The 13809-nt window shown below is 33.9% G+C and overlaps 1 protein-coding gene across 1 annotated transcript in view; it reads left to right on the top strand.

The window, feature by feature from the left end:
* Positions 1-13809, top strand: part of LOC118745510 (rho GTPase-activating protein 6-like) — a 193791-nt gene that overhangs the window by 163457 nt on the left and 16525 nt on the right. Inside the window, exons 10-12 of the mRNA XM_036478959.1 lie at positions 2640-2882; positions 2940-3172; positions 3230-3328. Coding sequence (XP_036334852.1) covers positions 2640-2882; positions 2940-3172; positions 3230-3328 — 575 coding nt within the window. The remainder of the gene's footprint in view (positions 1-2639; positions 2883-2939; positions 3173-3229; positions 3329-13809) is intronic.

Raw genomic sequence — 13809 nt, 5'->3', positions numbered from 1 at the left:
TTTAGCTGTCATTTTCACTCTCTCAATTTCACCTACTTTGCTATTTTTTTGCAAGTTTTGTAAGAAACCGCCAGCCAGTAAAAATTCTAGTAAAACTGTTACATACATGTTTTTACTGGATAATGTCTAAAATAACATATGTTGAAGTGCATCATTAGATTTCCTACCCATAAAAGGGGCAGAAAATATATATGTACGATCTACTACTTGTCAAATGCATGCAAAGCAAAGGATTTTCCTTACGACCCTTAATCAATTATTGGCCTCACCCGAGGTAAGGCATATTTAACACAGCTCATCTCTGCACCCACAATCAGGGTGTGAAGATTGTTTAGAAAAAAGCGCAGTTTCTGAAAAAAAATCGCCAAAAATCACCAATCTTTTTTTTAAATAAAATTCATGAAATCGATTTAGCAAATCTTTTATTTTAAAAATGAGATCTTGTTATAATATAGTTTTTAAAATCAATAACGAATATAATACCTTCAGAGGGTAATAATAAATAACACAAATCACGTATTTGTATAATAGTGATGTACAAACAATTATCTTTAAACATACGCATACTTTTTAAAAATATTTGTTTCAACACATTTTGCAATAGGACTGCGTAATTATTAAATTTGTTATAACTCATATTAATTGATTAATCGCACAATCCGCTTTTAGGAGCTTGGTGCTAAAAATAAAATAGAAACCTATAATAAGGCGAGATCAGCAAATTCAACAATTTCTTCAAAATCACCTTTAGTGTCTGAATGATTTACATTTCTGTTGCTGTCATATATTGAGCTATTCAACCTTGATAGCATACTGCTTGATATTGGAAACGGTTTGCAGCAGAAACTATTAGCCTTCATATAACACTTTATTCGAACTATTGAATTGAGGCTTTCCAACCTCATCCTATTTCGAATCATACTTTTTATTGAATTCATTACGGAAAAAAGCGCTCAACAAAAGCATATGAGTGCGGCAAGAATAATAATATGAAGGCTACTTTACTTATATTTCCAAACATTTTATTGCCTGTTGCGGTTTTCACTCCGTAAGCAATTATCCAAAATTCTGCACAGTCGGATGGAATGGTTCTGAAAAAAGTTATTCCATGGGAAAGTTAAAAAATTTAAATAATCAGTTTCCGCTGCTTTTCTTTCCTTCAAAGTCAAATTGTGAATTGGCAGGTCCCTGAAGCTCGCCCTCTTGTGATTCACTTTTCTGGTGACAAAATCAAAGCTCTTTTAAAAGTATTTAATTGACTAGGTAATCGTTTCAAAAGTTCTTCGATTAGGGTGATTAAAAGCTTTTGACAGTCTTTTAACATGCTTCTTAAGTTAAGTCCATAATAAACGCAATTCATTAGCCGCTTCTGTAAAATTATCGCGGAAAACTAAGTTTTGTATATTTTTACAATTGGAAAAAATTTATTTGAAGGAAAAAATCGTCAAAATTCGCCAATGGCGATTTCCTAATTTTTTACGCGCAAATATCCAAAAAACGCCAAATTGGTGCCAAATTGGTGCCAAATCGCCAAATCTGGACACTCTGAATCAACATAGGCCACACTAGTTTAAACTGTAAAGTACATTAATATCAGGATCAGCTAGTTCAGACTAGAGTTAACCGGTTGTCCAAACTGGCTTAGGAAAGACCAGTTTATCCTAAGCTAAACTGGTATATCCTATCACATGTTGGTAGAACTAGTTTGGCCTAGGCAAAACTAGTTTAGCCGTAAGATCGCGTTTGACCGGTAACATATGTATGGAATCAGGGAAAGCTATATCGTGGACATTCTTAATCGAATATACTCTATCCCTTTAGCAGAAAAAAGGCAATTTCCATAAAATCCGTTCCCTGGTAATTACCGTCGACCATATCACAATGTATTAGCCGAATAAAAGTTTAATTTGTTACCAGCCATTTTGATCAATAATTTTGGGCACCCCGTAAAAACTTTTAAATCGCTGCATCGTCCTCCGCTATTAAGCTAGTCAAATATACATATAGTCAAGGCGCTCTTCATAATGGGAGTGTATTTTTGATCTTCTTACTATTGACTACAGGGTGGCGTTTTTATAAAAGTTTGGTTTTTTTCGTATTAAAAAATTTGTATTGAGCTTGAGGACGTTTTTATTGGAAAATTATTTCGGCAAAACGACAATAGTTTATAAATTGTGGAAGTTATAGCTGCTATTTCGGAGATTACATCTCTTTTGGTGGGTTGGCATATGGGAAAAAGTGGAAAAAGCAACAACAATTTATAAGGCAAACTTGGCACAGTGTGTAGACCACTGGCTTTGGAAGCTGGGGTCGGTGTATCGAATGCCAGTGAAGAAGTCTGATAAGGAGATGTGGTCTCCAAAATACCAAGCTATAATTTCTACCATTTATAAACTATTATCATTTATAACGTGTTAAGTTTTAATAAAAAAATAATTATAACTTTTTAGTTTGACAGAATAAGATAATTCTTTCTTGAGAGGCATACAGCCTTTTTTACTACCTTTATAACGGTATGTCATTTATAAAATGCGGACATCAAATAAAAAAGTTATAAAACCCGATTTAGCTGTATTTACATACTTACTTTCCACAAAACCTGTCGGAATTGTAACTTGTATTTCTTTAACTGCATTCAGGGATGATATTGCCAACTCTTGCTCCTCGCTGAGTAGTCCTGAACTCATAGTTTCACCTACTTCCAATACGCGTATCCAAAGTACGTCAGCATCTAATATTCCCAGCTGTGTTGGTGTTGGCGTAAGTTCCGTGCAATCAAAAACATCAGCAAAGCGGCTGTACACGCGGGAGTCCGTCATGCATGATAACGATGCGTCGCGTGCACCGGATGCGACCACGAATGGTTCGAATGAAATGAAGCGGTAAGTAAATGCATCGAATTACGGAAGTAAAATTTAGTCACTGTTGCTTCATTTTAGCTATTCGAATACGCATAATAATCGTCCTTCTACAACCCAAAAAATTTGTCATGACGAACGTAAAGCCAATTCTCAAAATTCTGAACCCATTGATCGACGGCAGTCTTCACCAAATATATTAGACAAGTTTGGCGTTCTCTCAGCAAGCTTACAAATTCCAGTACCCATGGCGCAGGCAGGTCACTTGAGATTATCCGCTGGAAGTTCGGAAGAAAAGTCGCATGCGAAGATGGGTAACGAAAAATATGTTAATTCTTCAGATCAGTTGTACTATAGAAGTATCCCGCCAGACAACCCAAAATCTAACTTAACGGATAGTTACGATTACCTGGATATTCCATTCATTGAATATGCAACAACCGGACAGGAACTGGAAATTTCAAATCACTGTAAGTATATTTAAATAATACATCCCAGTTGGAGTATGCAGAATGTTGGGCTTAAACCAGTGATGAACAGCGTTGGCAGAGCTGCCAACACAAGCAGAACGTTTTTGTGTCGAGTATGTGTGTACGAGCATAGAACTCAACGAATTCTTTTAAAGTAGACATGTGCTTTAGTTATCAAATGAAAATTTCTGCAACAGAATGAGTGTATAAATATATTTTATAACGGCATCCCTCCAATAGAGAGTGAACTTTTTAGAAATGTATCAATACGATGTAGTACACATATAGAATCCTCTCAAGAAGAATCGATGCCAGTACTCATATTTGCAAAAAGTATCAGATCAGATGGCTTTGCTTTTATGTCCTCTTCCTATTTGTAAATTGAATAGGCACTGTTTTAAATAGTTGAAATCTAATCTAATAAGCATTTCTAAAGGAGTTTTTGAAATAAACTTGCAATAACAAACAAATTTTGTTTAAATTTAAAAAGCAAATATTTTATAAGTGTTTACAAATCACTTTACTTTGAAATGTGGAAAACGAGAAACAAATGTAGTGAAGCCAAATGTGGAAAAGAAATTTTTTTTTTTCAGAATGGGCTGCATTTCGAATTCATAACGATGGTAGAATACATTGGTTAACGGAGGTTCCGTTATGCTGGAGAGTGGCCAAATTATCGAGTCGAAGACCCCCTATTCCACCATTCTTTAACGAAGGTGGTGTGTAATTTACGGTTGCCGGATGTACTGATTTTATCAATACAGTACTGATGTTTCAATTGTTGTACTGATTTTGTTCATTTCTTCAATCACTACGCTAATGTCCTGATTTTCCAAAATTTGTACTGATTTGCACTGAATTTTCAATACTGAGCATAAAAATTTGTAATAGGGGTCTTGCCACCGTGCTTGGTACTCGATAACTCGGTGTTCGGTAATTTTCCCCCATTTGTTTTGTGTGTGTAATATTACTTTACACAAACAAAATACTTTAGAATTTTTTTAAGGTTTTTACACAACGTTGGATGTCGTTAGTATCGTATGATGTATTAGATGCTAAGTATCCTTATAAATATTGGTATTGGTGTCGGAAATAAAATATCGATATTTTATCCTTTTGATACACAAAATTTTTGACATAATAAGTTAATGATAAATTAATATGAAATCTTTAACAACTGCAGTGTGTAATCAACAACGTATAAATAAAATTATAGTTTAAAAACTAACAACTCGCTACGTAATTTGACAATGGAAATCGCTGCATCTTTTAGGCGCATCATTATTACATAGTTACATCCCAAGCTAACAAAAACGAGGTAAAAATGGCTCGATTTCATCAGAAAATCAGTAAATCTTTCTTTAAATTCGTTCTATTCACGAAAATTTCAGATTTTTCAAATAGGAGTTGCACCTGGTAATGTGATGATATAATTTACTTTTCGGCGTAAAGGCCTGTATGCAGCTCTCAAGAATATGGTCAAGAAAAAAGTTTCGTGTGAGTGTCCAAGGAATTTTGGCATTTGATACTTCACAGCGTGTTGCTCACTCTTTCCTCAAGAAATAATGGAACGGGCATATATTTCTGTTGCAAACATGGGTTACCTTGTGTTCTGTAGTAGAAATCGTAGCAAGTTTCTTAAGAACTGCGTACTGCCTTCAGGAAATTTTACTCAAGAAAATTTCTTAGCAATTTCTTGTACTTCATTTTATATGGGGTTTTTGCTTTTCTTGAGAGATGAATACTGGCCTTAAAGGCAGAAAAACAGAAATAAAAACAAATCAATGTCGTTACGCTGTACTGTGTTTATATGGTTTGAATACATTACGATGCCATAAAAGTATCGATACTAGTATCAAATGGACATAGGAAATAAATTATCGCGCGAACAATAACATGTATTCCCTAATCAGGAAACATACTAAAATAGAATTCTACGAACGATATGGCTTGTATGAAGATGATACTGATATTGATGTTATTATGATACATTAAGCGGTATCGAAAGAAAATACACATATAGGTATCAATATTATCGTCACCCTAGTATCGAATACCGATTTACCCAGTATCTAAACAAAAGTATCGATACCAAGATTATATCAGTAGTATCGCAACATCCCTAGACGTCGTTAACCTGTACTGTAAAAAAGTAAGAAGAAAATAATTTAATTATATTTATTATGGAGCTACTTCGGCCGATGAAAATAAGAAACGCAAATAGATTTTCTTCCTTCCCTCCTACGCGTTTCGACGCTTCGCGTCTTCCTCAGGGAGTCTATTTTATTCAACAACTAGCGGTACCCCGGTGTGCTTCTCTACACCAAATATTGAAAAATTGATGAAAAATCCTGGAATTTTTCTATATTAATATTTATCATTTGTTTTATTTCAAAATGTTTGATTCTTTATTTTTAATCTTAATCCAACACATTTGGATATACAACATTTTTTGTTTTTCCATCTTGGGTATGAATAAATAAAAAATTTGGAATGCCAACTCTTGAACATGCCACGTATAGCTGTCCGTGCGAAAAGCACGGCTCCTCCAAATTCAATCCGCATACTTGAAGAGTTTGTCCTGGCGCCTTGTTGACGGACATGGCAAATGCTAGACGCACTGGGAATTGCAAACGCTTGAATTCAAACGTCATGTCTGTTTTTATCAGTGGAATACGTGGTATGAGAACAATTTCACCTTTCGCTTTGCCAGTCAGTATTGTTGCTTCAACTGAATTCGCCATCAATTTTTTTACTGCCAGTCTTGTGCCATTACACAGTTTTGGAGCATTTAAATTCCGTAGTAAAATAATTGATGAGCCGATCTTTAAATTCAAACAATGTGGTGGCATACCAGGCGGTTCCATTGAATTCAAAAATTCAACTGGATAATTCACTGCGTCATCTTGATTCATTGCGCTGTCAACAGATTTATATGTTGTCACTTCATATAGCAATTTTTCTTGAATTTGATAATTGATTGAATTGACATGCACATTTTTGGTGCCAGTATTGCGCGTTCTCTCAACCAATCTCAATACAGGTAATTTTGAGCAATATTTGGAAACACGCATTCAATCAATTTTTCTTTAATTGGAGAATTGTACAAAAATTCTTCGGCAAAGTAATCAAGCCATTTGTATTATCGATTCGAACTTTGCCATTTCCGATCTCTAACAATTGCTTCGAGAACCGATCTTCAAATCGATTATTGTGCAACTGAACACGCATGTTCATGTGTAATGTCAATTTTTGCACATATCGCTACAGAGGGGAAGACTTCAAGCATGCATTGATCTCATCTGCCGGTGTTGATCGTGGAATCACGGGCAATGTTTGTCGAAAGTCACCTGGCAATAATACCAAAGCACCACCAAAAAGCTGTTGATTTCCACATAAATCCTGCATTGTGTTGATTCTTCAAAGTCCAAAATAGAAAGACCGAATATCAATGTACACCACCTATTCGATAATACGATGAAATGACAGATATTTTGTGTTGTGGTGACTTTCATTCCATTGGCTTTCAATAGGGAAAGACTTGCAGCCATGTTTATACTTGACTTAATTTATCCGAAGAAAAAATAAAAACACCACATTATAGCAACAATTTTCCACTACTTTTTGAAACTTTTCGTACGAAATGATGCAACAACCTTGTGCAAAATTATTAAAATAAATTCAATTGATTATAATATTGATTTTTTTGAGCTCAAGGCCGCACAGTGTAAGATTTGACCCATCTAGCTGCTTTTAATTCTGTAATTCGAAAACTATTGAAGATAGATTAATGAAATTTTGCACAAGGTACGTTAATAAGATAGGCGAAGCTTTTTACAAAAAAATTGGTAATTTATAGTTACTGTCACGCCACCCTATTATATAACTGCAATTTTTAAAAATGCAAAAACTGAAATATTTAACTAACTACAAAGGCTAAAATGCCCAAAATTAATATTTAGAATTTCCCTATAACAAGGAATTATAAACTGACAGAAATGGACTTAAAAATAAATATATATTTTTTTAATTATGGGCGTAGAAAATATTGATAAAAAAGTCAAGTTGGGTCAACAAAATTCCGTTATAAGTTCAATATTTCTTGCTCTATTTACAAAAATGGGATACCATTGGAAATGTAATGAATCAGGCATTCTCTATTCAAAGCAAAAATACAAGAATTTGTCTCGGCCGAGATAAAATGCAAATGAATTACTCGTAGAAATTGAAATTCCCAGTAGGCCAGAAAAAAGAAAATTTCATCAAAACCTGCACTTTCCAGCAGCTAAAATTGTGTTGTTTAAAATCTAGGAGGAGTGGCAAATAAACTGAGATACAAACTTTATCGAATAGTGGCGGATAACGAGTTTTCGGGTCTAATAAAAATAATAATTTGCTAAAAATAAGTCTAAGTCAACATCGTTTTACTTTAACATGAAATACTCAGTCCTAGTTTACTAAATTCCCAAAAATGTATATTCATTAAAAACATCATACCTAAAAAAATAAGACCAAAATGATATTTTAGCAATTGTTGCATAAATCACATAACACCGACAAATTAAACATTGAGATTCAGTTTCAAATATACAAGTTTAAATATTATTGCGCTCAGTAATTTTCCAAATCAAACCCCGTTCCGCCATACACTTTGATTTAAATTTTTTAGTTGTTATTGTTTCGTCTTTATCAGGCATTTCTAAAAACATTCTTGACGTTGGTTTGAAATTTGGCGACATAAAATAATATAATTAATCTTTTCTGGAATATGGAAATGATACACTGTGGGCCGGGTTGAAATAAAACAATCTGTTTTTGTTGTTTTTAAATCGTATATGTTTAAAAAAAATCAAGCACTAATTGTGAATTATATTGCAGCCATGTTTATACTTGACTTAATTTATCCGAAGAAAAAATAAACACAGCACATCATAGCAAGAATTTTTCACTATGTTTTCGATTTTTCATGTATTTGCTTTTGTACCATATACGTGGTTCACGTGACAGACATAAACTGTCATATATCATGAACCGCTGGACCGAATTCGGGCACACTTCACATAACCCATCTGCATGATAGTCCGAATATACCGTTTAAATTTGGTAGAATTCGCGCACTTATTTTTTTATTTAAGATGGGGAGTATGGAATTATTTCATATGTCTCTATACCAATTCCAGTAATCTACCACAAATATTTCAAGAGATATACCAGATGAAAATTTTTGTTAGTATGGGTGGTGCCATGCCCTCTTTTCCGAATTCGGGGAAACTTAACACAAACTATCTGCATAATAGCCCCGACTATGCCATATAAATTTGGATGAAATCTTGCACTTCTTTTTTATATATATAGGATGGGAGGTGCACGCCCTCTTTTCCAATACCGCCCATTTTTCTCCATGAGTATGGAATTATTTGATATACCTCTATACCAATTTCCAATACTCTACCACAAATATTTCAAGAGATATACAACATAAAAATTTTAGTTAGTATGGGAGGTGCCACACCCCCTTTTACGAATTCGGGCAAACTTCACATAAACCCTCTGGATGATAGCCTGAATATGCCGTATAAATTTGGTTGAATCGGTGAAGCCGTTATCAAGTTATAAGCTCACACCAAAAACGTGTACTTATCTTTATATATAAGATACATAAGCCACGCCGCCTTTTCCAAATTTGGGCAAACTCCACATAAAATATCTGCATGGCCCGAATATGTTTTATGAATTTGGCTGAATTCGGTCAAGCCGTTCTCAAGTTATAAGCTAACTCACTAATTTTTATATATAAAATACAGGCGCCACGCCCCCTTTTCCGAATTCAAGCAAACTTCACATAAACCATCTGCGTGATAGCCTTAATATGCCGCATAAATTTGGTTGAATTCGGTGAAGCCGCTCTCAAGTTATATGGTCACAACCAAAACGTTCTCTTATTTTTATATTTTAGTTAGTATGGGTGGTGCCACGCCCCCTTTACCATCTACATGGTAGATCGAATATGCCACATAAATTTGGTTGAATTCGGTGAAGCCGTTCTCAAGTTATGAGGTCACACCAATAACGTGCACTTATTTTTATATATAAGATAAATAAAAACAATAAACATGAATTACAATCACAATAGCAAAAAGGCTTATACACAATTTTTAACTTACATTTAAATTATAAATTCAACAATCATTAGGCGCCTGTCACACCATCAATACGGATTGCGATATTTGGATCGCGATCCTGAATCTTGATATTTATTGAAGGTGTAGCATCAAATATTGATGGATCGTGATACGGAACGCAAAATATCTAGAAGTTTTGAAATCCGGATCACGGATCGCGCAATAAATTTTGAAGGTGTAGCATATTCAAAACGCGATCCATACATTTCGTCAGTACATTTTGTACTCTCATAAAATATTGTGATTGTAATTCATGTTTATTGTTTTTATTTATTGTTAAATAAAACAGACTCCCTGAGGAAGACGCGAAGCGTCAAAATGCGTAGGAGGGAAGGAAGAAAATCTACTTTCATTTCTCTTTTTCATCGGCCGAAGTAGCTCCATAACCCAGCAAATAATTTAATTATAGTGGACATGTTTCAGATCATGTTTGATATGCGTAAGAAATTAATACAAAAAAACAGGCGTCGTTGTATGGGCATAAGTATAAATTATTAAAAAGAGGGCTGGCGTTTTTTGTCGAGTGTTGTTAGCTATCTCGAAAATAACTTTCAGTTTAATAACAACAAATTTGAACAATTGAATGGTTTTTGCCTACAACATACAATTATTTTTTCACAGTTTAGTGACATTGTAAAAGAGTTTTGAATATAAGACATCTCAATGTCTTAGATTCTCTCTTTAGGGAATTCTTAGCCTTTCAAAGTTTTTGCGCAGTTAAAAAAAGTAATTTAAGCCATGAGGAAATATGGATGAGGTCTTAAAATAGTGGTACGTTTCCATAGTTTGAAAATATATGTAGTTTTGTTTTTAGAGAGGATCTTAAGTATAAAGTTTGCTTCCTTGCGCAAAGAGAGAAACCGACTTCTAATTAAAATTGTTGAAAACGAACTCCAGATTAAAGTAATTTTAAAATGAATTGTAAAAATCGTTTTGGTTATTTAAACACTGAAAGGGGAAATTATCTTATTAATGCTATTCAAAAATGTCATAAATAATAAATAATATATTTTACTATGATGTTATAAGGATATTTTATACTACATGTTAATGTGTACCCTCATGTTAAAAAGAATAACATTTTTATTTTGAACCAACTACATTTTCTTCAAATACTAAAATATTGTTAAAAGCAAGTTGTCTGGCGTTTTAAAGTATTTTCTGTTACTTGCATGAATAATTTTGCTTTGAATAAAAATGTACTGAAAAGTATTGACTTTTATAGCATGAAATAGTCTAAGATACTGATTTCTTGCAAAAAATTCTGGCAACCCTAATGTAATTCCATAGCTGAACCGATTGCCAGTAGCTCAGTAATCAAAATATGTATTGCCAATTTTATTGTGGCTTATTAATATTTATTTGAATAGTGCTGTTGAGCTTTGTACCACGATTTATTTGTTTACGGGGTGCGTATAGCTCTTCTGACTTTTCGCATCGTTGACGCGGGTTCGATCCCTGCTGAAGTCTGGAAAATAGAAGTCTGATGAGCAGATGTGGGGATCAGCGTTGCCGAAAGTTTTGCTGAAAATCGTCATGGAAATTGTCATTTCGGCCAAAAAAAAATAAAATTTTTGTTTATTATACTTTTTTAACCAAATAAAAAATAGAAACAAAATTACATAAATACAATAAATATGACCACAAATAAAATTTTTGTTTATTATACTTTTTTAACCAAATAAAAAATAGAAACAAAATTACATAAATACAATAAATATGACCACACATTTCAAAACCAAAGGGAACCCACATTTCATATGGGTTAATAAAAGTGGATTTGTAGTTGTTAACGACAATTTTAAATTACACTTTAAAACACAACTGCTTTTAAATTGTTCAAATCCACTGGCTTGAAGTTTTTGAAAGTGTAACATTAGCATTTATTAAATGATAGGTATTCTTGACTGAACAAATTCCCTCTGCTATTTTTCTGTCTCTTTTAAATCAGTTACAACAGTTCAAAATAACGATTAGAATTTAACCATCTAGAACAAATTTAATATAACTAAAAGCACGGTTGTAGAACAAAACTAGATAAATGCATGGTTGTACTTTGGATTACGTTTAACTTTAGGTGGAAAAACTAAAATAAAAAATCGTCATTACGGGGGGAAACATCGGAAAACGTCATTGAGCTTAAAAAACGTCAAAATGACGACGAAATCGTCAATTCGGCAGCGCTGGTGGGGATCTCCGAAATAGCAGCTATAACTTCTACCGATTAGACTTTGTTGTTTTTATACCCGAGCGCACTTGTGCACAAGGGTATTATAACTTTGTTCACATAACGGTTGTTTGTAACAGGCAAAACGAATCGAGATAGATATAGACAAATGTATACATAAATGATCAGAATGAAAAGAGAAATCGATTAAGCGGTGACTGTCTGTCCGTCCGTCCGTCCGTCCGTCCGTCCGTCCGTCCGTCTGTGCACACGATAACTCGAGTAAAAATTGAGATATCTTAACGAAACTTGGTACGTGAACTTCTTTTGGGCGTGGGACGGATGGTATTGAAAATGGGCGAAATCGGATAATAACCACGCCTACCTCCCATATAACGGTAATTTTAAGAAATACGAAAACTGCGATATTTTAGTAACTACTGAAGATAATCCACTCAAAATTGATACTTACAATGAGTCTCAGACGGAAAACATGAATATTAAAAATTTTTGGAAAATGGACAATAACCACGCCTACCTCCCATATAACGGTAATTTTCAGAAAAACGAAAACTGCGATATTTTAGTAACTACTGAAGATAATTCACTAAAAATTGATATTTGCAATGAGTTTTAGACGAAAAATAAGAATATTACAAAATTTTGGCAAATGGGCGTAGCCACGCCCACTTATGGTTACATGTGTATATCTTGGTAACCGCTACACCAATTTCTTCCAAACTTGGCACGGTACAGCATACCAACTGGCCGAAAATTTCTAAAATCGGACAATAACCACGCCCACATCCCATATAACGGTAATTTCGAGAAGTACAAAATCTTCGATAAATCAGTAAATATTGAAGCTAATTTATTCAAAATTGATGATTGCAACAATTCTTTACCAAGAAATACGTTTATGACAAAATTTTGGAAAATGGGCGTAGCACCGCCCACTTGTGATCACATATATGTATCTCGCTAACCGTTCCAGCAATTTGGACAAAGCTCGGTATGGTTATTGTGCTTGCCACATAAAAGCAAACCGTTGAAAATTGTTGAAATCGGACTAAAATTGAGGCCGCATTTCATATAACGGTAAATTTCAGATATGCTTGAAATTTCAATATTTCGAAATTTAAGGACGCTAATTTACTTAAAATCTATACACCCCGGCTTATCATGTAGCGGTAGCTTTCGGAAAGGTGGAAAACATATATTTAATACTTGCGCCGGGTATTTAATGTTCGGCTCCGCCCGAACTTAGACTTTCTTACTTGTTTTTTTCATTTTTCCTAACAAACAAATCGTGTTACTAAGCTCACTAACACTATTAAAACAAAATATGTACTATTTTTTAGTCCGGGAGTATGCGTGCATCCAAAACGTCAAAATACAAAGCTTCAGTCTGTTTTACTTTTAAATCCGTCTAGAATACAAAGACTAACTTGCGCAAACTAGCATCCAAGCCTGGTTGCGCACATTTACCGTTACAATCTGCTGAGGTTTAGAAATAAAAGAGACTGATTCTTAGTATTTTAGCGTTTTGGATACGTCCTATATGTATGTAAACCCAAAACCCTAAACCCGTTTTTCTCGGGTCTTTGTTTTTTGAGTTGCGACCAGGGGCTGTAACGGTTATGACTTTGATTAAAACTTACTTTTTAATGATTATTTACTGAGTTTTATTTTCCGCTCAGAAAATAACTGTTATTTTTGAGTTTTATTTTTTGCTTAGGAAATAATCGACATTGAATTAAATTTTTTGCTCAGAAAATAATCGTTGGAAAGCAAAAGTAGCTTCTGATTAAGAAATAATACTAAATTAAGACCAAAACTCAGACAAAGACGAACACGATTACGATATGACACTAAAATGAATGCGAAGAGGAATATGACCAAAAAGAGGGCCGATACGGCAACGATCCAGAAAGACGACTACTGAGAAGACGAGGCAAACACGATACAAATATCATTGAAAGTAATAATGTGACCCTCTTAAAGTTGAGGAAAAATAGTAAGATTAAACCTTAACCTAGGACAAAGACGTATATCTTTATCTTAATCTTTCCCTTTATCTTCATCTTTATCTATATCTATATCTATATCTATATCTATATCTATATCTATAT

The sequence above is a fragment of the Rhagoletis pomonella genome, unplaced genomic scaffold (assembly GCF_013731165.1).
Source record: "Rhagoletis pomonella isolate Grant_MI unplaced genomic scaffold, Rhpom_1.0 Rhpom_scaffold_00009, whole genome shotgun sequence".
Lineage (NCBI taxonomy): Eukaryota > Metazoa > Arthropoda > Insecta > Diptera > Tephritidae > Rhagoletis > Rhagoletis pomonella.
The sequence above is the reverse complement of the archived record's forward strand: the minus strand, read 5'-3'. Positions and strand labels throughout refer to the sequence as shown.